Raw genomic sequence first — 25311 nt, 5'->3', positions numbered from 1 at the left:
GTGTGCAGCTGCTCAGCCATGGAAACCCATATCATGAAGCTCCCGACGTTCTTCCTTCCAGAGGCAGTCTGGAACTCGGTAGTGAGTGTTGCAACAGAGGACAGACAATTTTTATGAGCTACGATCTTCAGCACTCGCCAGTCCCGTTCTGTGAGCTTGTGTGGCCTACTACTTCGTGGCTGTGTTGTTGATGCTCCTAGACATTTCCACTTCACAATCACAGCACTTACAGTTGACCGAGGCAGCTCTAAATGGGCAGAAACGTGATGAACTGACTTCTTGGAACCGAGGCATCCTATGATGGTGCCATGTTGAAGGTCACAAATCTTCAGTATGGGCCATTCTACTGCCAATATTTGTCTTTGGAGATTGCATGTCCTGTGTGCTCGATTGTAAACACCTGTCACCAATTTGAAGGGGTGTCCACATACCGGTCATGTAGTGTATGTCAGCTAAACAATGGTTCCCAGATATCCCCTGCGTAAAACTCATACACTTCTATGATTTCTTCCCATTGTGGACACTCCTGTGTCTGATAAGGTTATTCTGGAAGGAGAAGCTCTTGTAACACAGCTTACACTTAAAGGGCCTCTCCTTGGTGTGAACAGTCTGGTGCTTCTTCACATAGTTTGCCTCAGCGAAACGCTTCCCACAGGTGAGGCAGGCGTACGGCTTGTCGGCGTCCGTCCTAATGCTCGGCCTCCCACGTTGTGACCCAATGACACCAGAGGCGGTAGAAGCAGGAGCCACCACCCTCAGGTGGTTAGTCTTTGAGCTCCCTCCTTGACCTCTAGCCATTGTTTGAATGTTGTTGGGATTGTGTGCTGTGTTATAGGCTAGGTACTTCTCGTGGTGAACGTCCATCCTGACCCTGTCTGTATTTGTGGGGTAACCATGAGGTAGCTGAGGAAGGCTAGACCCAGGCTTTCTATGAACCCAGTCACCAGGCATTAGACGAGACCCTGAAGACAGACTTCCTGAAAGACCACCACCAGGGGGGTCTCCCACCACGCTCTGTGAAGGCTGACGCCCAGGGTGACCTGCTCTGTTCATCATGGATACTGTGGTGTTTGTATCATAGGAACAGGAGGGTCTATCTCTATCAGCCCCAGGCCCTGCTTCATCCCTGCACTGAGACTGTGAAGAGAAGGGTCTGGGCTGCAGACTGGATCCCTGACTGGAGCCTCTGTCTCTCTGATGACCACCAGGACTGAGGTTATTCAGTCCACCTGTCCACTGGTTGTGTTCTGTGTGGTGGTGGAGTCTCTGTCCCTCTTGGTTTGGTCCTAGTTGCGACTCGGGAAGGAACAGTGACAGCTCCTGATCCAGGGTCCTTATCCGGGGCCAGGGTTTGTGACCAGCCGCTACAGAGGTCCAGTCTCTCCCGTCAGCAACACCGGACATCAGCAGGTCCTCATGGACTGCAGACTGTAAACACAAATTGTACAAAAGAACATAAATGTTTATATAAGAAACTCTTTGCTGTACACACAGAAACATGATATTATAAAATGTTAACCACAGTCAAGCCTATCTTTAACACTGTGATTTAAGGACCTAACAATATTGACCCATTCAAGTTTACTATAAACAAAATGTCCACGTGTTGATTCAAGAATTAAGTAAAATGTTTTGGTTCGACTGAGATAAGAGAAACTCAGTCCCGGCAATAATACAAAAATAACCGAGTCAATTTTGTATTTAAATTCAACAAAATGGTCATACACTCACATAATGTTGTACTTTTATTTCACAAAATGATACATGTGAAGTAGAATAACTTTATTCACTATGGTAACACTTCCTGTAAATCTGGTAACTTCTCTTTGATAAAATTAATTTTGGAATAGTTTGGAAAAGGTTCAACATGACATTACACACAGCGTCACTACTTTATGTCCAGTGAACATTAATTAAAGGTCCAATGCTTACTGTGATTGTTTTCAAAAGGTCAAAAATAGCTTCTTAGCCAAGAGCAATTTCTCAAGCAAGAATTGAACTACGACTGTCTGGGAGTGGTGAGGGGAAAACTAGCTGTTGTTGGCAGAGAGGTTTGGCGCTCTCTTATTGGTCTATACACTAATTTACCACCTGGTGCTGTCACCAGGCAGGGCCAAAACTCTATCCCACCAAAACAGCTCTTAGACTAAAAGGGTATTATCATTTTCCCAATTTCAAAGTATTATTCTAACCTCAGTGAGAAAATATATCTAAATATCTCATGTTTTTGACTGCACGATCATTTCTCCATTATAAAGGTATAAACCTAAAGGGACACAGTGTCACTTTCTTTAGTGAATCATTTTTACAGACACCATCACCTTATCTACTCTGCCTCATCATACTCATTCTTTCCTCAGTTCTTCTCATCCAGTTCCCTCTACATCCAAAATGACAGAATTAACTAACTAGTACTACATTACATGTCACTATACTCATGGGCCGTGTGCATTTTCTGCTGGTGTATCCTGAGGTAGCTCCTCTCTGAGAAACTCTTCCTGCAGTGAGTACAGGCAAATGGTCTCTCTCCAGTGTGGACCTTCAGGTGCATCTTCAGCTGGTGTTGATGGGGGAACCTATTCTCAGATTGGGGGCAGCTGTAGGGTTTCTCCCGTGTGGACCTTCTGGTGCCTCTCCAGGTTGAACAAGTCGGAAAAACTGTCCCCGCACAGGTGGCAGCTGAACGGTTCACCCCCGTGTGCATTCTGGTGGATCTCCACCTGTTTGGGGAAACTGAAAGCTTTCTCACAGAATGAACACGGGAAGTGCTTGTCTTTGGCGCTGTCACCTTTACTGATTTACGTCTCTACTACTGTCATTTGTCTGTGGACTTGTGTAGCCATTTAGTGTTGAGGCACTGGCATTGTCTGAGATCTGGTATAACATTAGGAGAGTGTGAGGTGGACAAAGACCAGAGAGTGTCTGTGTTGTCCCAGGATCCATGTTCCAGTTGATAGATTATATAGAAGGCAGGCTGAAGGCAGCACCTGTTGGGGCTCATTCTCTCCGAATCACAACTATAGGAGCAGGAAGGAGCAAGCCAGGTCTGTTCTCTCCAGCTGCATGCGGACACCTCCCCGTCCCCGCGGACCAAATCTATGTCTCATCCTGATCCCCCACATGAAAAAGTACTATAGTATAGTAATAAATACTATAGTATTCACTGTAGTGTTTTTGTTGACTTTACTGTAGTATTTCCTGTAGTATACACAGTTAATTATAATATAAAATACTGTAGTACTATACGTGTAGGTACAGTTGAAGTCGGAAGTTTACATACACCTTAGCCAAATACATTTAAACTCAGTTTTTCACAATTCCTGACATATAATCCTCGTAAAAATTCCCTGTCTTAGGTCAGTTAGGATCACCACTTTATTTTAAGAATGTTAAATGTTAAATGTCAGAATAATAGTAGAGAACGATTTATTTCAGCTTTTATTTCTTTCATCACATTCCCAGTGGGTCAGAAGTTTTATACACTCAAGTAGTATTTGGTAGCATTGCCTTTAAATTGTTTAACTTGGGTCAAACATTTCAGGTATCCTTACACAAGCTTTCCACAATAAGTTAAGTCGCTTTGGATAAAAGCGTCTGCTAAATGGCATATATTATTATTATTATTATAAGTTGGGTGAATTTTGGCCCATTCCTCCTGACAGAGCTGGTGTAACTACAGTGCCTTGCGAAAGTATTCGGCCCCCTTGAACTTTGCGACCTTTTGCCACATTTCAGGCTTCAAACATAAAGATATAAAACTGTATTTTTTTGTGAAGAATCAACAACAAGTGGGACACAATCATGAAGTGGAACGACATTTATTGGATATTTCAAACTTTTTTAACAAATCAAAAACTGAAAAATTGGGCGTGCAAAATTATTCAGCCCCTTTACTTTCAGTGCAGCAAACTCTCTCCAGAATTTCAGTGAGGATCTCTGAATGATCCAATGTTGACCTAAATGACTAATGATGATAAATACAATACACCTGTGTGTAATCAAGTCTCTGTATAAATGCACCTGCACTGTGATAGTCTCAGAGGTCTGTTAAAAGCGCAGAGAGCATCATGAAGAACAAGGAACACACCAGGCAGGTCCGAGATACTGTTGTGAAGAAGTTTAAAGCCGGAATTGGATACAAAAAGATTTCCCAAGCTTTAAACATCCCAAGGAGCACTGTGCAAGCGATAATATTGAAATGGAAGGAGTATCAGACCACTGCAAATCTACCAAGACCTGGCCGTCAGCTCATACAAGGAGAAGACTGATCAGAGATGCAGCCAAGAGGCCCATGATCACTCTGGATGAACTGCAGAGATCTACAGCTGAGGTGGGAGAATCTGTCCATAGGACAACAATCAGTCGTATATTGCACAAATCTGGCCTTTATGGAAGTGGCAAGAAGAAAGCCATTTCTTAAAGATATCCATAAAAAGTGTCTTTTAAAGTTTGCCACAAGCCACCTGGGAGACACACCAAATGTGGAAGAAGGTGCTCTGGTCAGATGAAACCAAAATTGAACTTTTTGGCAACAATGCAAAACGTTATGTTTGGCGTAAAAGCAACACAGCTCATCACCCTGAACACACCATCCCCACTGTCAAACATGGTGGTGGCAGCATCATGGTTTGGGCCTGCTTTTCTTCAGCAGGGACAGGGAAGATGGTTAAAATTGATGGGAAGATGGATGGAGCCAAATACAGGACCATTCTGGAAGAAAACCTGATGGAGTCTGCAAAAGACCTGAGATTGGGACGGAGATTTGTCTTCCAACAAGACAATGATCCAAAACATAAAGCAAAATCTACAATGGAATGGTTCAAAAATAAACATATCCAGGTGTTATAATGGCCAAGTCAAAGTCCAGACCTGAATCCAAATCGAGAATCTGTGGAAAGAACTAAAAACTGCTGTTCATAAAAATGCTCTTCATCCAACCTCACTGAGCTCGAGCTGTTTTGCAAGGAGGAATGTGAAAAAATTTCAGTCTCTCGATGTGCAAAACTGATAGAGACATTCCCCAAGCGACTTACAGCTGTAATCGCAGCAAAAGGTGGCGATACAAAGTATTAACTTAAGGGGGCTGAATAATTTTGCACGCCCAATTTTTCAGTTTTTGATTTGTTAAAAAAGTTTGAAATATCCAATAAATATCGTTCCACTTCATGATTGTGTCCCACTTGTTGTTGATTCTTCACAAAAAGTACAGTTTTATATCTTTATGTTTGAAGCCTGAAATGTGGCAAAAGGTCGCAAAGTTCAAGGGGGCCGAATACTTTCGCAAGACACTGTAAGTCAGGTTTGTAGGCCTCCTCGCTCGCACACGCTTTATCAGTTCTGCACACAAATGTTCCATGGGATTGAGGTCAGGGCTTTGTGATGGCCACTAATGACTGGACTTTGTTGTCCTTTAGCCATTTTGCCGCAACTTTGGAAGTATGCTTGGGTTCATAGTCCATTTGGAAGACCCATTTGCGACCAAGCTTTAACTTCCTGACTGATGTCTTGAGATGTTGCTTCAATATATCCACGTAATTTTCCATCCTCATGATGCCATCTATTTTGTGAAGTGCACCAGTCCCTCTTGCAGCAAAGCACCACCACAACATGATGCTGCCACCCCTGTGCTTCACGGTTGGGATGGTGTTCTTCAGCTTGCAAGCCTCCCCCTTTTTCCTCCAAATGTAAGGATGGTCATTATGGCCAAAAAGTTTTATTTTTGTTTCATCAGACCAGAGGACATTTCTCCAAAAAGTACAATCTTTGTGCCCATGTGCAGTTGCAAACTGTAGTCTGGCTTTTTTATGGCGTTTTTGTAGCAGTGGCTTCTTCCTTGCCGAGCGGCCTTTTAGGTTATGTTGATATAGGGCTTGTTTGACTGTGGATATATATTATTTTGTGCCTGTTTCCTCCAGCATCTTCACAAGGTCCTTTGCTGTTGTTCTGGGATTGATTTGCACTTTTCACAACAAAGTACGTTCATCTCTAGCCAACTTAGTGTATGTAAACTTCTGGTCCATTGGAATTGTGACACAGTGAATTATAAGTGAAATAATCTGACTGTAAACAACTGTTGGGAAAATGACTTGTGTCATGCACAAAGTAGATGACCTAACCGACTTGCCAAAACTATAGTTTGTTAACAAGAAATTTGTGGAGTGGTTGAAAAACGAGTTTTAATGACTCCAATCTAAGTGTATGTAAACTTCCGACTTCAACTGTAGGTAAGACTGAACGGATATAACCTGTAGGGAACACAGTGCCTTCGGAAAGTATTCAGATCCCTTGACTTTTTCCACATTGTTAGGTTACAGCCTTATTCTAACATGTTTTTTTCCCTCATCAATCTACACACAAGACCCCATAATGACAAAGCAAAAACAGGTTAAGACATTTTTGTTAATTTATTTTAAAAACTGAAATATCACATTTACCTAAGTATTCAGACCCTTTACTCAGTACGTTGTTGAAGCACCGTTGGCAGCGATTACAGCCTCTTGGGTATGATGCTTGGCACACCTGTATTTGGGGAGTTTCTCCCATTATTCTCTGCAGATCCTCTCAAGCTCGGTCAGGTTGGATGGGGAGCGTCGCTGCACAGCTATTTTAGATCGGGTTCAAGTCCGGGCTCTGACTGGGCCACTCAAGGACATTCAGAGACTTGTCCCGAAGCCACTCCTGCGTTGCCTTGGCTGTGTGCTTAGGGTCGTTGTCCTGTTGGAAGGTGAACTGTCGACCCAGTCTGAGGTCCTGAGCGCTCTGGAGCAGGTTTTCATCAAGGATCTCTCTGTACTTTGCTCTGTTCATCTTTCTCTCAATCCTGACTAGTCTCCCAGTCACTGCCGCTGAAAAACATCCCCACAGAATGATGCTGCCACCACCATGCTTCACCGTAGGGATGGTGCCAGGTTTCCTCCAAACGTGACTCTTGGCATTTAGGCCAAAGAGTTCAATCTTGGTTTCATCAGACAAGAGAATCTTGTTTCTTATGGTCAGAGCGGGCTGTCATGTGCCTTTTACTGAGGAGTGGCTTCTGTCTGGCCACTCTACCATAAAGGCCTGATTGGTGGAGTGCTGCAAAGATGGTTGTCCTTCTGGAAGGTTCTTCAACCTCCACAGAGGAACTCTAGAACTCTGTCAGAGTAACCATAGGGCTCTTGGTTACCTCCCAGACCAAGGCCCTTCTTCCACGATTGCTCTGTTTGTCCGGTCGGCCAGCTCTAGGAAGGGTCTTGGTGGTTCCAAACTTCTTGCATTTAAGAATGATGGAGGCCTCTGTGTTCTTGGTGAAATTCAATGCTGCTGAAATGTTTTGATACCCTTTCCCAGATCTGCGCCTCGACACATTACGGATAATTCCTTCGACCTCATGGCTTGGTTTTTGCTCTGACATGCACTGTCCACTGTGGTACCTTATATAGACAGATGTGTGCCTTTCCAAATCATGTCCAATCAATTGAATTTAACACATGTGGACTCCAATGAAGTAGAAACATCAAGGATGATTAAAACCTCTCTAGGGTATGTGGACGCTAGCGTCCCACCTGGCCAACATCCAGTGAGATTGCAGAGCGCCAAATTCAAATACAGAAATACTCATTATAAAAATTCAGAAAATATACAACGATTTTACATAGGTTTAAAGATTAACTTCTTGTGAATCAAACCAGTGTCAGATTTCAAAAATGCTTTACGACGAAAGCATACCTTATGATTATTTGAGAACATCGCCCAGCAGACAAATCATTACAAACAGTAAACAGCCAAGAAGAACAGTTACACAAGTCAGAAATAGAGATAAAAATGAATCACTTACCATTGATGATCCTCATATGGTTGCACTCAGAAGACATTCATTTATTCAATAAATGTTCCTTTTGTTCAATAAAGTCTCTCTTTATATCCAAAAACCTCAGTTTTGTTCGTGCGTTTTCTTCAGTAATCCACAGGCTCAAACGCAGTCACAACAGGCAGACAAAATATCCAAATTGCATCAGTAAAGTTCATAGAAACATGTCAAACGATGTTTATATTCAATCCTCTGGTTGTTTTTATCCTAAATAATCGATAATATTTCAACCAGACAATAACGTCGTCAATATAAAAGGTAAAGAAGAAAGGCACTCTCTCGGTCACTCGCATGAAAATGCTCTGTGACACAGCAGGGTCCACTCATTCAGACTGCTCTTACTCCATTATTTTTCAGAATACATTCCTGAAACTGAAATTTCTAAAGACTCTTGACATCTAGGAGTTCTAAATTGAGCAGCTGCTGAAAAATGAGCTCCTGTATTTATTGAGATTTAAATGTTTTTTTAGAGTGAAGTACATCGAAAAAATCAAGAGAAAACTGCAAGACTCAATAGAAGACAAAACAAGGAACAAACTAAACAAGACAGGCTTTTGAAAAATTAACTATTTTTTTCATAAAATTGTACAGTTATCTTAGCTAGGTGAATTGCTAGCAGAATTGTTTACTTGTTGCTAAGCAGTTGCTAGGGACTCTCCTGGAAGAAGCTAGCTAGCTTACAAAGAATAACAACAAAAAATATCTAGTTAACAGAAGAAAGGAAGACAAAATAAGGACAAAAGAAGGACAGAAGAAAAAGGAAAAGAGAGGACAACAAAGTGAAACAGTCAGCACTTCTATTGCAACTTCGTATTTCGTCGTCCTAACGTAGTCTACACTGCTATCTGCCCAGCAGCTAGCCAGCTAGCAAACGTCCACCGTCTACCGAATAGCAGCACTGTAGAAACTATTACACTCAACTGAACGACTTGATTAGTGTAGTGTTAGCTAGCTACATAGTTGTCTTTGCTGTCTTCGTATCCAAGATAATTGTGTAGTTTAGAGCGTGTAGTCTTAGAGTGATTATCTTAATTTACCGAGGTTAGCTAGCCAGCTATTTGTCGTCCTTAACGTAGGAGACACTGCTAGCTAGCCAACAGCTAGCCAACGTCTACTGAATAGAACTTCCGCACTCAACAACCCGGTCGCATTCCGCTTCGCTCCACAGGTAGTATCACATTTTTCATTTAATTTCATTACAGCACAACGGTTTGATTTGTTTGATCGTAGCTAGCTACATAGCTAGCTACATAGCCGTCTGTGTATCAAAGATAATTGTGTAGTCTAGAGCGATTTTCTAGGTTAGCTAGCCAGCTATTGTCGTTCTTTTAACGCAACGTAACGTAATCAACACTGCTAGCTAGCCAGCTAGCCCCGAATAGCAGCACTGTAGAAACTACTACACTCAACGGAACGACTTGATTAGTGTAGTGTCAACAACGCAGCCACTGTCAGCTAGCCTACAAAGTCAACAACGCAGCCACTGCCAGCTAGCCTACTTCAGCAGTACTGTATCATTTTTAATAATTTTAGTCAATAAGATTCTTGCTACGTAAGCTTAACTTTCTGAACATTCGAGACGTGTAGTCCACTTGTCATTCCAATCTCCTTGCATTAGCGTAGCCTCTTCTGTAGCCTGTCAACTATGTGTCTGTCTATCCCTGTTCTCTCCTCTCTGCACAGACCATACAAACGCTCCACACCGCGTGGCCGCTGCCACCCTAATCTGGTGGTCCCAGCGCGCACGACCCACGTGGAGTTCCAGGTCTCCGGTAGCCTCTGGAACTGCCGATCTGCAGCCAACAAGGCAGAGTTCATCTCAGCCTATGCCTCCCTCCAGTCCCTCGACTTCTTGGCACTGACAGAAACATGGATCACCACAGATAACACTGCTACTCCTACTGCTCTCTCTTCGTCCGCCCACGTGTTCTCGCACACCCCGAGAGCTTCTGGTCAGCGGGGTGGTGGCATAGGGATCCTTATCTCTCCCATGTGGTCATTCTCTCTTTCTCCCCTTACCCATCTGTCTATCGCCTCCTTTGAATTTCATGCTGTCACAGTTACCAGCCCTTTCAAGCTTAACATCCTTATCATTTATCGCCCTCCAGGTCCCCTCGGAGAGTTCATCAATGAGCTTGATGCCTTGATAAGCTCCTTTCCTGAGGACGGCTCACCTCTCACAGTTCTGGGCGACTTTAACCTCCCCACGTCTACCTTTGACTCATTCCTCTCTGCCTCCTTCTTTCCACTCCTCTCCTCTTTGACCTCACCCTCTCACCTTCCCCCTACTCACAAGGCAGGCAATACGCTCGACCTCATCTTTACTAGATGCTGTTCTTCCACTAACCTCATTGCAACTCCCCTCCAAGTCTCCGACCACTACCTTGTATCCTTTTCCCTCTCGCTCTCATCCAACACTTCCCACACTGCCCCTACTCGGATGGTATCGCGCCGTCCCAACCTTCGCTCTCTCTCCCCCGCTACTCTCTCCTCTTCCATCCTATCATCTCTTCCCTCTGCTCAAACCTTCTCCAACCTATCTCCTGATTCTGCCTCCTCAACCCTCCTCTCCTCCCTTTCTGCATCCTTTGACTCTCTATGTCCCCTATCTTCCAGGCCGGCTCGGTCCTCCCCTCCCGCTCCGTGGCTTGACGACTCAATGCGAGCTCACAGAACAGGGCTCCGGAAGGCCGAGCGGAAATGGAGGAAAACTCGCCTCCCTGCGGACCTGGCATCCTTTCACTCCCTCCTCTCTACATTTTCCTCCTCTGTCTCTGCTGCTAAAGCCACTTTCTACCACTCTAAATTCCAAGTATCTGCCTCTAACCCTAGGAAGCTCTTTGCCACATTCTCCTCCCTCCTGAATCCTCCTCCCCCTCCCCCCTCCTCCCTCTCTGCAGATGACTTCGTCAACCATTTTGAAAAGAAGATCGACGACATCCGATCCTCGTTTGCTAAGTCAAACAACACCGCTGGTTCTGCTCACACTGCCCTACCCTGTGCTCTGACCTCTTTCTCCCCTCTCTCTCCAGATGAAATCTCGCGTCTTGTGACGGCCGGCCGCCCAACAACCTGCCCGCTCGACCCTATCCCCTCCTCTCTTCTCCAGACCATTTCCGGAGACCTTCTCCCTTACCTCACCTCGCTCATCAACTTATCCCTGACCGCTGGCTACGTCCCTTCCGTCTTCAAGAGAGCGAGAGTTGCACCCCTTCTGAAAAAACCTACACTCGATCCCTCCGATGTCAACAACTACAGACCAGTATCCCTTCTTTCTTTTCTCTCCAAAACTCTTGAACGTGCCGTCCTTGGTCAGCTCTCCCGCTATCTCTCTCAGAATGACCTTCTTGATCCAAATCAGTCAGGTTTCAAGACTAGTCATTCAACTGAGACTGCTCTTCTCTGTATCACGGAGGCGCTCCGCACCGCTAAAGCTAACTCTCTCTCCTCTGCTCTCATCCTTCTAGACCTATCGGCTGCCTTCGATACTGTGAACCATCAGATCCTCCTCTCCACCCTCTCCGAGTTGGGCATCTCCCGCGCGGCCCACGCTTGGATTGCGTCCTACCTGACAGGTCGCTCCTACCAGGTGGCGTGGCGAGAATCTGTCTCCTCACCACGCGCTCTCACCACTGGTGTCCCCCAGGGCTCTGTTCTAGGCCCTCTCCTATTCTCGCTATACACCAAGTCACTTGGCTCTGTCATAACCTCACATGGTCTCTCCTATCATTGCTATGCAGACGACACACAATTAATCTTCTCCTTTCCCCCTTCTGATGACCAGGTGGCGAATCGCATCTCTGCATGTCTGGCAGACATATCAGTGTGGATGACGGATCACCACCTCAAGCTGAACTTCGGCAAGACGGAGCTGCTCTTCCTCCCGGGGAAGGACTGCCCGTTCCATGATCTCGCCATCATGGTTGACAACTCCATTGTGTCCTCCTCCCAGAGCGCTAAGAACCTTGGCGTGATCCTGGACAACAAACTGTCGTTCTCAACTAACATCAAGGCGGTGGCCCGTTCCTGTAGGTTCATGCTCTACAACATCCGCAGAGTACGACCCTGCCTCACACAGGAAGCGGCGCAGGTCCTAATCCAGGCACTTGTCATCTCCCGTCTGGATTACTGCAACTCGCTGTTGGCTGGGCTCCCTGCCTGTGCCATTAAACCCCTACAACTCATCCAGAACGCCGCAGCCCGTCTAGTGTTCAACCTTCCCAAGTTCTCTCACGTCACCCCGCTCCTCCGCTCTCTCCACTGGCTTCCAGTTGAAGCTCGCATCCGCTACAAGACCATGGTGCTTGCCTACGGAGCTGTGAGGGGAACGGCACCTCAGTACCTCCAGGCTCTGATCAGGCCCTACACCCAAATAAGGGCACTGCGTTCATCCACCTCTGGCCTGCTCGCCTCCCTACCACTGAGGAAGTACAGTTCCCGCTCAGCTCAGTCAAAACTGTTCGCTGCTCTGGCTCCCCAATGGTGGAACAAACTCCCTCACGACGCCAGGACAACGGAGTCAATCACCACCTTCCGGAGACACCTGAAACCCCACCTCTTTAAGGAATACCTAGGATAGGATAAAGTAATCCTTCCCACCCCCCCCTTAAAATATTTAGATGCACTATTGTAAAGTGGTTGTTCCACTGGATGTCATAAGGTGAATGCACCCATTTGTAAGTCGCTCTGGATAAGAGCGTCTGCTAAATGACTTAAATGTAAATGTAATCTAGTGGAAGGCATAGGAACTGCAATTTGAGTCCTAAGTCAATGGATACTGTAATGGCATTGAATAGAAAACTACAAACACAACAAATAATCCTACTTCCTGAATTGATTTTTCTCAGGTTTTCGCCAGCTAAATCAGTTCTGTTATACTCACAGACACCATTTTAACAGTTTTGGAAACTTTAGAGAGTTTTCTATCCAAATCTACCAATATGCATATCCAATTTTCTGGGCCTGAGTAACAAGGCAGTTTAATTTGGGCACGCTTTTCATCCAAAATTCCTACCCTAGAGATGTTAATGGAAACAGAATGCACCTGAGCTCAATTTCGAGTCTAATAGCAAAGGGTTTGAATACTTATATAAAGAAGGTATCTATTTTTTATTTGTATTAAATTTACAAAGATTTCTAAAAACCTGTTTTCACTTTGGCATTATGGGGTATTGTGTGTAGACTACTAGGAATATTTTTGGGAATTGTGGCTAATAGTGTTGTTCCCCAGGCCAGAGTTGAGGACGCTGTACCATCCACTGACCTCCACTATCTCGCCCTGCTCAGTGATATGGTCCCCTGGGCCCTTGGCTGTGCCCGTCTGGGATTCCAAGATGGCTGCCCAGTCTCCCTTGTTAGGCTCCAGCCAACCACCTGCAGGAAGAAGTTACAAAATAGACATTTACAAACATGGCAGAGAAAACTCTAAATATGGAGTTTGAGTCAATGTCCTGGTCAAGTACATAAATGATGTGTGTGAACATAAGTTGTATTGATTGTATTTTATAAATGAAGAAAATAATAACCAGATGCATCACTATTCCCATTGAAGATCTGTACTGTGTGTAGGCTATATTTATTTCTCTCTTACCTTGCTCCCCCATTTTTAGTCCACTCAGCAGATCAATGCTCTCTGGTTCGTCTTCTATTGTCTCCACTTTGACTATCAACAGATCAGGCTTCCCATTCTCCATGTCTACTGACTGTAAGAGATAGTGAGAGGATGTTGGATCAAGAAATCTGATATGAGCACCCTGCTATGGAGAATCTTCTGATTGAGCACTGAGGGATTGCCATGAGTACTATGCAAACATGTTAGTTGACTTGATTACATGACACTCTTTAAAGAGATGAATCAGATGAACTTGTGGATACCATTATTGTCTCTGTGTCCAGTATGCAGGCAGTTAAGAGGTAATTCAGCGAACCAATGCTAACTAGTTTTCTAGCTGTACCGGAAGATTTCCAGTGTTTGCCGCTAAGCTAGTTAGCACTGGTTCACAAAATTACCTCTAACTTCCCTTTAATGGTTTGATAATTCAAAGGCATGGTACCACACTTAATACAAAATAAATCAAGACCTGGGTCCTTATTCACAAAGAGTCTTAGAGTAGGAGTGCTGATCTAGGATCTTTCCAACTAATCTTATTCATTATTATCTTAAAGGAAAAAAGGATCCTAGATCACTCCGACTCTGATGCCACATTCAAAACAATTGGGAAAATATGAGGTCAAATCATGACATCAGTGATATTCAGGTCGGAAAGTCGGAGCTCTAGAAAGAGACCCGAGTTGGAATTCAGGGTTGGATGACCGGATGCACTTAAATCGGAAGTCTGAGTTGTCCGAGTTCCCAGTTCCGAGTTGTTTTAACGTGGCATGAGAGCCCACTCTATGGTTCATCCTATGGTACTACAGCCATACATTTTTTAGATGTGTATATATATATATTTTTTTCCATGGCCAATACACAGAATTCATTTTCTGAATTGAACATCATTTCATGGAATGTGAAGTTTATGGCACATCGCATTAAAAGGAAACAAATATTTAATTACCTAAATAAATTCAAATGTGTCATAGCTAATGTTCCCTCAGCTGCATGTCCAGCAGCTTCCCGAGGCTGCCAGGGCAGCTCCCCGAGACTAACCCGGACGACACTGGGCCAAATGTGGGCCGCCCTATGGGACTCCAATCACGGTCGGTTGTGATACAGCCTGGAATCGAGCCAGGGTCTGTAGTGATGCCTCTAGCACTGAGATGCAGTCACTTAGACCGCTGCGCCACTCGGGAGCCCTAATAAGCTAAGTAGACAATAGGCAGAGGGTAGCATCGTTTGTGTGATTCTCTGTAATAATGGTATGGGAATAATAATGCTTTTTATTTTGTAAAGTGGTTTCTTGCATCAAACACAACATTTTCAGTCACCTCCTTGTCTGAAGGACAAGTGGATAAACAGGTTAATGTCAGGCCCTGCATGTTTTTCTCATGGAATGTAGGCTTTGAACACCACACATTGGCTGCTACTGTAGGCTGAATGATAGAATAGCTATTAACATGTTAAAATGTTATGGGATGCATTTTTTCTCCATTGTTTTTGATGGTAGGCCACTCTGGTAGGTCTACATTATGATCAAATAGCCACAGTAGCCTACATGGCCACTGTTAAACTGTACCATAAAGCAGGTACAGCCTCAGTGTTCCAGCGTGCTGGAAATTGCACAGAATTTTTAATGCTCAAGCTTGCACTCAGCAGACCTGAAATTTGCTCAGTGCCCAATTTTTTTTGAGGGAACATTGGTCATGGCCCTGTTGCAAGAAACTCATTTAATGGGACAAGACATGGAAGAAATTTTAAAAGATTGGGATGGAGAAATACATTTAACATCTTACTCACCCAAAGTAAGGGGAGTGGCTTATAAGGTTCATTTAGAAACTGTCAATTCCAATTGCACGCTCCCTCAAAACATCTGTGGCATTGTGTTGTGTGACAAAACGGCACATTTTAGAATGGCCTTTTATTGTCCCCAGCACAATGCGAACCTGTGTAATGGTCATGCTGTTTAATCAGCTTCTTGATATGCCACACCTGTCAGGTGGATGGATTATATTGGCAAAGGAGAAATGCTCACTAACAGGGATGTAAACTAATTTTGTGCATATGGAACATTTCTGGAATCATTTATTTTAGCTAATGAAAAATGGGAGCAACACTTTAGATGTTGCATTTTATATTTTGGTTCAGTATATATCATTTTGGCTAATTTATCTTGCATTTTCTTTTCTTATTGGACCCACCACTTAGCCATTTCTCTCCTTTTCTATTCGTTTTTATATCAACTTTCTTTTATTGTCCAGACGCCACAATCCTAACCATATTAGCAATGGTGTTTTCCCACGAATTGCATTTTGGCGAATGTTTGAAAATGTTGTTTTCTTGGCTGCTTCACTACATGAGTTGCATGTTCTGTTAAGATGCATTACCATAATCTAAATGTGATTTATGTCATTCTGAGCAACGTGGGTGGATATTAATGGGTTATACACCCACGGCATATTGGTCCGGTAATTTTCTCAAATGGACGGTAAATAAATCTTCCCGGTTACATTGTCCGGTGCCACATTTTCCTAACGGAAATAAATCATTGTTAATAAAAAAATAAAAAAGCTTCGTGAATACGGACCCTGACCAAATATAATTCAGACAGTAGTTCACAGTGGGCTCACCTCAGTGAGACTGTGTGTGGTCCTGTGCTGCTCAGCTGGTTCCTCTGTGGGTTCAGGAGGTGGTGTAGTCTGGTTGTCCTCCATGACCATGGTCTCCTCAGGGTTCCCCAGGCCCTCCTCCTTCACCAGCAGTACCTCCTCATCCTCCTTGAAGAGAGAGGTGACACAGATTACACAGACATACACTCCTCAGGTAGGTACACACAGATAATAAACACAGTGTATATCCATCCCCACTACGTTTGAGTCCTACTGTAGTTACAGAATGACTTCATTGTTGTTAAACCCATCATGGTGGACATAAATATGTTGTGGGGAAATAGTCAAAAGTCACCATCAGACAAATCTGACTAAACTATTTTGACGTGTAAAGTAGGTGTTTGTTCGTGTGTGGGTATGTGTAGGTATATTTAGTAAGTGTATATTGGTTATAAAGCACTGTCAGGTGTATGCGAATAGGGGTCGTATGTGATGTGTACTGAAGAGTCTTTAACTTGTCACTTCATCTATACTGATTTGAAGTGTATTTAACATGTGACATCAAAAAGAGATCATAGCTTTCACCTGGTCAAGTCTGATCCCTTATTGACGTCACTTTCAATCAGTGTTAAATAAGTCATTTTATGCTTTGAGACAACGGAGACATGGATTGTGTATGTGTGCCATTCAGAGGGTGAAAGTGCCTATGAACGGGGTGTGGTAGTAGGTGCCAGGCGCACCAGTGTGTCAAGAACTGCAACGCTGCTCGGTTTGTCACTTTCCAGTTTCCCGTTTGAATCAAAAATTCAGGTGTGTACACAGAAACACACTTCCAACATCGAGTGTTTATCCATCCCCACTACGTTTGAGTCCTATACTGTAGTTACATAATGACTTCATTGCTGTTAAACCCATCATGGTGGACATAAATATGTTGTGGGTAAAGATGTCAGCTATGATAAGTCAAGTCATCAGACAAACCTGACTAAACAATTTTGACATGTACAGTAGGTGTTAGTGTAGGTATATTTAGTAAGTGTATATTTGTCATTAATAGTTAACACAGTCACAATTAACCATAAAAATGAATGAAAATTAAACATTTGCTTTTTGGTCTTAATTTAAGTTTAGGCATGAGGTTAGTACTATGGTTAGATTTAAAATAAAAAATTAAGAGAAATTGTAGAAATAGGTGGGTTTTAGCAATAATTATGACTGACTGTTAACTAGTGATGAACCGTGTTATTGGTTTTAAAAGCAGAATAGGGTGAGATCAGATCTGATTTGTATTAAAGGGAGTCTCAATGAATGTCAGAATGAAAAGTCCCATTTTTATGTTTATTAAACAAACAAGTTAAATACAACATATGAAAACATAAATCTCAAAAAAAAAATCAGCATGTACTTGATGAACTCCATTAATTTTCTCATTAAAAAAGTGTCTTGGGAAAAAATTAAGCAGTTGAATTTAAGTAATGTAATATGCTTTCATGAACATCATATAGCCTATACAGTACAAACACAATTTGAAACAGACTTTAGGCTTACAGTGCATTCAGAAAGTATTCAGACCCCTTGACTTTTTCCACATTTTATTACGCTACAGCCCTGTTCTAAAATGGATTAAATTGTTTTTTCCCCTCAATCTACACAATACACCATAATGACAAAACAAACCATTTTTTTTTTACATTTCTTGCAAACTTGATATAAAAACCCCTCATATCACATTTACATAAGTATCCAGACCCTTTCCTCAGTACTTTGTTGAAGCACCTTTGGCAGTGATTACAGCCTCAAGTCTTCTTGGATATGAAGGTACAAACTTGGCACACCTGTATTTGGAGAGTTTCTCCCATTTCTCTCTGCAGATTATCTCAAGCTATGTCAGGTTGGATGGGGAGCATCGCTGCACAGCTATTTCCTGGTCTCTCAAGAGATGTTTGATCAGATTCAAGTCCGGGCTCTGGCTGGGCCACTCAAGGACATTCAGAGACTTGTCCCAAAGCCAATCCTGTGTTGTCTTGGCTGTGTGCTTAGGGTCATTGTTCTGTTGGAAGGTGAACCGTCACCCCAGTTCGAGGTCCTGGGCGCTCTGGAGCAGTTTTTCATCAAGGATCTCTCTGTACTTTGCTCCGTTCATCTTTCTTGATCCTGATGGCTTTCAGGCAAAAGAGTTCAATCTTGGTTTCATCTGACCAGAGAATCTTGTTTCTCATGGTCTGAGAGTCTTTAGGTGCCTTTTCGGCAAACTCCAAGCGGTTTGTCATGTGCCTTTTACTGAGGAGTGGCTTCCGCCTGGCCACTCTACCATAAAGGCCTGACAATACATTTGCAAAAAATTCTAAACCTGTTTTCGCTTTGTCATTATGCATTATTGTGTATAGATTAGTTTTGATTTAATCCATTTTAGAATAAGTAACAAAATGCGGAAAAAGTCAAGGGGTCAGAATACTTTACAAATGCATTTTATGCCTTATTGCAATATATACTGAAATCTGTTACGCTTGTTATTCCAAATGCATCTGTGGGTCTTTTTAGCAGATAACAATAAATGCATCTTCGTCAGAAGCTATTAAATGGAATGGTTACCTTCTATGTTATTGAGTGGAATGGTTTTTCTGCTGGTGTATCCTGAGGTAGCTCCTCTCTGAGAACCTCTTCCTGCAGTGTGTACAGGCGAACGACCTCTCTCCCGTGTGGACCTTCAGGTGCATCTTCAGCTGGTGCTGACGGGAGAACCTCTTCTCACACTGGGGGCAGCTGAAGGGTTTCTCCCCTGTGTGGACCCTCTCGTGCCTCTTCAGGTCACCAGCCTGAGCAAAGTGCATTTGACACTGGGTACAGCTGAAGGGTTTCACCCCTGTATGGACCCTCTGGTGCCTCTTCAGGTTTCCAGCCACAGAAAAGTGCATATGACACTGGGTACAGCTGAAGGGTTTTACCCCTGTGTGGACCCTCTGGTGGATCTCTAGCTTTTGGGGGCAGCTGAACCCTTTGTTACAGAACATGCAGAGGAACCGTTTCTCTTTACCATTGCCTGATGTGGCTCCCACTCCCTGAGCCGGGACTCTAGCCCTGTCGTTTGAGTTCAATACCTGATCGGAAAGGACATGGCTGTGTAAAGCGAAAGGTGCCATCAATGTGGACGCAGGATTGCGATCCCTGAATGTGTGTAAAGGGGAGTGGGAGGCAACATTTAGATTTGTCTCTAAGCTTCCCCTGTAATCTAAGAAATCTCTGCCCTGTGAGTGTCCGTCTCCTAGGTGACTATCTGCATTCCATATGGGAGAAGCATCACCCTCCACTTTCACAGTCACTTCATCTACCACTATAACCTCCCCTTTCTTATCTAGGCACCCTTCAGAGTATACACTACTACTGTACCGGTTCCAGTCCCCTCTGGACAGATCAGTCTGTGTCTCTAAACCCAAGGATATGTTGCCAGGGTCAATCTCTGTAGTGTAAGAACAAGACGGATCATCACCACCAGTGTCTAACGCATCACCATCTCCACGGGAATGAACCGTCTTCTGGCTCTGGTGAAATACCGGTAAATACTCTGAGCTGGGAGCAGGAGGACAGCCCAGTCTCCCCAGCCCCAGTCTCTCTGGGTCTGATCTGTGGTCAGATCCTGTGTGTAAGAGCCTTTGTGTTACAATTAATATCTCGGTGTCCATCTCTGACTTGAGGGCAGCCTTCGGCGTTCCACTGACCTCTGTGATGCTGGGTTGGGTCCAGGCCTGGGGCACAGTGGTGGTGGCAAGGTCCTTGGTGGCTACAAGGTGCTTTCCAGACACTCCAGTCTGGATGTCTTTTCTGTGTCTTGGGTCCTCCTCTCCTACAGACCTCTCCTGCTTGACCCCAGAACTTGCAGCCTCTGCATCTGCTGACTGACATAAGGAGAGGGGATGTTATTACCAGTACACGAGTAGAATTGGATAACAATGTCATAAGGAAGTCTCACAAGCTCCCATATGGCAGATAAATAAGTATGTCCATGTAAGCAAGTAAATAGCTGAGGGGAGCCTTTATGAAATAAACTGTCCACATTTTATTTTCTGACGTAATAATATTACACTAACCTCTATCACAATAACGTGCTGGGTTGAGGTTCCACTCCCCTCCTCAACAGTGATTGGTTGGTCATCTCTCCATGTATTGTGTCCTGCTGGCTTCACAAAGCTCCCGTGGCCTCCAGTAAGATGTCCTTCACCTGAGAGAGTGATTGGGGGGAAAGACGGTTAGGTACTGTCAATGCGCAATGGTATATTGTACACTATTGACACTGTCTAGAATTGGCAAGGATGTAGAATAACACTTCCCATAGCTTCTTGATATAATATTTATAGATTGAAAACAATACAATGCATGGAACATAATCAATGAGTAAATAATGGGAAATGCAGTAAATTAAGAATGGTTAGAATATGATAGTCTTTCTGCAAGTTAGCTAAGTAAACAGAAGTATTGCCTAATATCCAAATAATGATCAAGACCGAATTCTGGTTAACCAGCCATATGTGGTTAACACATCTAAAGTTACACATGCTCAGATGTGAACGGGGAGACCGGCCCGCAGCCTCCACCTTCTGCAAAATGTACCGCTTGTCATTCCTCTGCACCGGTCGAGGATCTTGACACTACTGGGGCGACTGGTGAGGACGCGGTCCCGTGCCACCTTCAGTTCCAGTAGCTGTAGTTTCCTCCGCAATGACCTGTTTTCTTTCTGGCTTTGAGTTATTTCCAAACGAAACACTGCATAGTCGTCGTCTACGAGTTTACAGACTTCTGCCACGGCTGCATTCGCTAACACCTCCATGATGGAGGCTATTTGAGTGTGAAAAACCATACAGTTAGCCATTGTTAGCAGCTAGCTAGTCAACGTCCGCGTTACCTAGATAACATCTATCAACCAAGTCCTGTTTCAAACGCGAATTAAACACTATATGGGGTAAGTAGGCGATGCTGTGGAGTTCAATGGGGCATATTGAGTTCCAGGGTGTTAATAAACGTCTAAATAACAACAAAAAACGCTAACTTGAAAATTGTTACTGTTCCCTTCCGTTTACGATTCTTCTTCAGTGGTTTCCAAATGGTGGTTGACAACCAACTTTAATGATGCATTTCCGCCACCGTCTGGAGTGTGGATCAGAGATAAGGAAGGTTTAAAGTTTAACCCTACCCAATTAAAACCTTCTCCCTAAGGAAACGAAATATATAATTAGCACTCACTTCCGTCATCATGAAGTGCTTTGAGAGACTAGTCAAGGACCATATCACCTCCACCCTACCTGACACCCTAGACCCACTCCAATTTGCTTACCGCCCAAATAGGTCCACAGACAATTTTTATTTCACCTTTATTTAACCAGGTAGGCAAGTTGAGAACAAGTTCTCATTTACAATTGCGACCTGGCCAAGATAAAGCAAAGCAGTTCGACAGATACAACGACACAGAGTTACACATGGAGTAAAACAAACATACAGTCAATAATACAGTATAAACAAGTCTATATACAATGTGAGCAAATGAGGTGAGAAGGGAGGTAAAGGCAAAAAGGCCATGGTGGCAAAGTAAATACAATATAGCAAGTAAAACACTGGAATGGTAGTTTTGCAATGGAAGAATGTGCAAAGTAGAAATAAAAATAATGGGGTGCAAAGAAGCAAAATAAATAAATTAAATACAGTTGGGAAAGAGGTAGTTGTTTGGGATAAATTATAGGTGGGCTATGTACAGGTGCAGTAATCTGTAAGATGCTCTGACAGTTGGTGCTTAAAGCTAGTGAGGGAGATAAGTGTTTCCATTTTCAGAGATTTTTGTAGTTCGTTCCAGTCAGCAGAGAGCTGAGAACTGGAAGGAGAGGCGGCCAAAGAAAGAATTGGTTTTGGGGGTGACTAGAGAGATATACCTGCTGGAGCGTGTGCTACAGGTGGGAGATGCTATGGTGACCAGCGAGCTGAGATAAGGGGGGACTTTACCTAGCAGGGTCTTGTAGATGACATGGAGCCAGTGGGTTTGGCGACGAGTATGAAGCGAGGGCCAGCCAACGAGAGCGTACAGGTCGCAATGGTGGGTAGTATATGGGGCTTTGGTGACAAAACGGATTGCACTGTGATAGACTGCATCCAATTTGTTGAGTAGGGTATTGGAGGCTATTTTGTAAATGACATCGCCAAAGTCGAGGATTGGTAGGATGGTCAGTTTTACAAGGGTATGTTTGGCAGCATGAGTGAAGGATGCTTTGTTGCGAAATAGGAAGCCAATTCTAGATTTAACTTTGGATTGGAGATGTTTGATATGGGTCTGGAAGGAGAGTTTACAGTCTAACCAGACACCTAAGTATTTCTAGTTGTCCACGTATTCTAAGTCAGAGCCGTCCAGAGTAGTGATGTTGGACAGGTGGGTAGGTGCAGGTAGCGATCGGTTGAAGAGCATGCATTTAGTTTTACTTGTATTTAAGAGCAATTGGAGGCCAAGGAAGGAGAGTTGTATGGCATTGAAGCTTGCCTGGAGGGTTGTTAACACAGTGTCCAAAGAAGGGCCGGAAGTATACAGAATGGTGTCGTCTGCGTAGAGGTGGATCAGAGACTCACCAGCAGCAAGAGCGACCTCATTGATGTATACAGAGAAGAGAGTCGGTCCAAGAATTGAACCCTGTGGCACCCCCATAGAGACTGCCAGAGGTCCGGACAGCAGACCCTCCGATTTGACACACTGAACTCTATCAGAGAAGTAGTTGGTGAACCAGGCAATGATGCAAAACGATGCCATCTCAACCACACTGCACTCTGTCCTAACCCATCTGGACAAGAGGAATACCTATGTGAGAATGCTGTTCATCGACTACAGCTCAGCATTTAACACCATAGTACCCTCCAAACTCGTCATCAAGCTCGAGACCCTGGGTCTCGATCCCGCCCTGTGCAACTGGGTACTGGACTTCCTGACGGGCTGCCCCCAGGTGGTGAGGGTAGGTAACAACATCTCCACCCCGCTGATCCTCAACACTGGGGCCCCACAAGGGTGCGTTCTGAGCCCTCTCCTGTACTCCCTGTTCACCCACGACCTGCGTGGCCACGCACGCCTCCAACTCAATCATCAAGTTTGAGGACGACACAACAGTGGTAGGCTTGATTACCAACAACGACGAGACAGCCTACAGGGAGGAGGTGAGGGCCCTCGGAGTGTGGTGTCAGGAAAATAACCTGACACTCATAGTCAACAAAACTAAGGAGATGATTGTGGACTTCAGGAAAAAGCAGAGGGAACACCCCCCTATCGGCATCGATGGAACAGTAGTGGAGAGGGTAGTAAGTTTTAAGTTCCTCGGCGTACACATCACAGACAAACTGCATTGGTCCACCCACACAGACAGCTTCATGAAGAAGGCGCAGCAGCGCCTCTTCAACCTCAGGAGGCTGAAGAAATTCGGCTTGTCACCAAAAGCACTCACAAACTTCTACAGATGCACAATCGAGAGCATCCTGTCGGGCTGTATCACCGCCTGGTACGGCAACTGCTCCGCCCATAACCGTAAGGCTCTCCAGAGGGTAGTGAGGTCTGCACAACGCATCACCGGGGGCAAACTACCTGCCCTCCAGGACACCTACACCACCCGATGTCACAGGAAGGCCATAAAGATCATCTAGGACAACAACCACCCGAGCCACTGCCTGTTCACCCCGCTATCGTCCAGAAGGCGAGGTCAGTACAGGTGCATCAAAGCTGGGACCGAGAGACTGAAAAACAGCTTCTATCTCAAGGCCATCAGACTGTTAAACAGCCACCCCTAACATTAAGTGGCTGCTGCCAACACACTGACTCAACTCCAGCCACTTTAATAATGGGAATTGATGGGAATTGATGTAAAATATATCACTAGCCACTTTAAACAATGCTACTTAATATAATGTTTACATACCCTACATTATTTATCTCATATGTATACGTATATACTGTACTCTATATCATCTACTGCATCTTTTTGTAATACATGTATCACTCGCCACTAAACTATGCCACTTTGTTTACATACTCATCTCATATGTATATACTGTACTCGATACCATCTACTGCATCTTGCCTATGCCGCTCTGTACCATCACTCATTCATATCTTTATGTACTTATTCTTTATCCTTTACACTTATGTGTATAAGGTAGTAGTTTTGGAATTGTTAGCTGGATTACTCGTTGGTTATTACTGCATTGTCGGAACTAGAAGCACAAGCATTTCGCTACACTCGCATTAACATCTGCTAACCATGATTTGATTTTTTAATTCAATACAATACCACATTAAGGTTTTCTTAACAGTTCAATAAAACGTGGCTCCTCAATACCATTATTCCTTAAGAAACTGTCCCTTTCCCTTCCATATCAATGTCACTGAAATAGAATGTGTTCCACTGTCTCCATCTCCCTCTGCCTGTGATTTAACTTCCCAGTTGGATGTTTCCCTACTCATTTCAAAGTGCTGTTGAGCCTGATGAGTCTCAGCCTTGTGTTTACATCTTCGTCCCTTCTCTCTGGACCTGAGGACCTCCCTGCCCCCACCTTTTCCTGGATCTTATACAGGTGTCTTTCCCTTCCTCAACTCATACCATTTTATTTGATTTACAACTGTTCTTATTCATCCATTGGTCTCTGCTTTACTTAAGAGAAATGATCTTATTGGTTGGTGTAATAGAACAAAGGGAGTGGTTAAATGAAAAAGGTATGCAGTGTTTTAAAATAAATGGTACTGCCTATTACATTACACATAGAATCTCTTATGATCAGTATCTTTCAAGCTCAGAGAAGACTTGTTTCGAAAGAAGACTATGTTAAAAAGAAAAGAGTAGAAAATTAACGAGGTTACCGGTTTCTACCCCTGCCATGGGTGTGCGGCATAGAATTCAGTAGCTCTGCCACTGGTAAACAATACACTATGAAACAGTTCCTCACATGGGCCAAACCAATAAACAGACCACGTATTATAGAACACAGGAGTTGTGTAAGGAGAAATTACCTTAAATCCCCAATAGCACGTCATTTCTCAAAGGCCGGTCACCCAAGATAAATTGTTCACATAGGGGTGGTAATCTTGAACTGAGTGTTCTCCAAACAGAATACAGGTGGATGTTCTAAAAACTCTCCACCTATCAGGCATGAACGAAGAATCGTTATTGAAGTGTTTTCTGTAAGTTTTACTGGAGCTTGATACCCCCATCTTGTGTTTTCTTTCAAGCTCCCTACTCTATATTCTGTTT

At 43.9% G+C, this 25311-nt stretch overlaps 1 protein-coding gene across 2 annotated transcripts; it reads right to left on the bottom strand.

The window, feature by feature from the left end:
* On the bottom strand, nucleotides 1-21174 carry LOC124001624 (zinc finger and BTB domain-containing protein 17-like). Of its 2 annotated transcripts, XM_046308581.1 has the most exons (7): nucleotides 20660-21172; nucleotides 20140-20270; nucleotides 19771-19947; nucleotides 16076-16222; nucleotides 13440-13551; nucleotides 13113-13222; nucleotides 1-1428 (listed from the first exon to the last, which is right to left on the bottom strand). In XM_046308581.1, the coding sequence occupies exons 1-7, from the start codon at nucleotides 20916-20918 to the stop codon at nucleotides 499-501; spliced, it is 1866 nt and encodes a 621-aa protein (XP_046164537.1). In that variant the 5' UTR covers nucleotides 20919-21172; the 3' UTR covers nucleotides 1-498. The 2 variants fall into 2 exon arrangements, with proteins under 2 accessions (XP_046164537.1, XP_046164538.1); XM_046308582.1 differs by lacking the exons at nucleotides 1-1428; nucleotides 13113-13222; nucleotides 13440-13551 and having other exon boundaries at nucleotides 16092-16222; nucleotides 18647-19947; nucleotides 20660-21174.
* Between the last annotated feature and the right edge of the window lie 4137 nt (nucleotides 21175-25311).

Source organism: Oncorhynchus gorbuscha, linkage group LG17 (assembly GCF_021184085.1).
Source record: "Oncorhynchus gorbuscha isolate QuinsamMale2020 ecotype Even-year linkage group LG17, OgorEven_v1.0, whole genome shotgun sequence".
Classification (NCBI taxonomy): domain Eukaryota; kingdom Metazoa; phylum Chordata; class Actinopteri; order Salmoniformes; family Salmonidae; genus Oncorhynchus; species Oncorhynchus gorbuscha.
Note: the sequence above shows the minus strand (reverse complement) of the source record. Positions and strands in the feature narration are given on the sequence as shown.

Bases quoted from the DNA above. Each gene is read 5' to 3' on its own strand.
- LOC124001624 (XM_046308581.1), bottom strand. From the start codon at position 20,918: ATGGCTAACTGTATGGTTTTTCACACTCAAATAGCCTCCATCATGGAG. The intron at 19,948-20,139 runs GTTAGTGTAATA...TCCTTATGTCAG, and splicing joins AGCACGTTATTGTGATAGAG to TCAGCAGATGCAGAGGCTGC. The intron at 13,223-13,439 runs GTAAGAGAGAAA...TTCTTCCTGCAG, and splicing joins ACTAAAAATGGGGGAGCAAG to GTGGTTGGCTGGAGCCTAAC.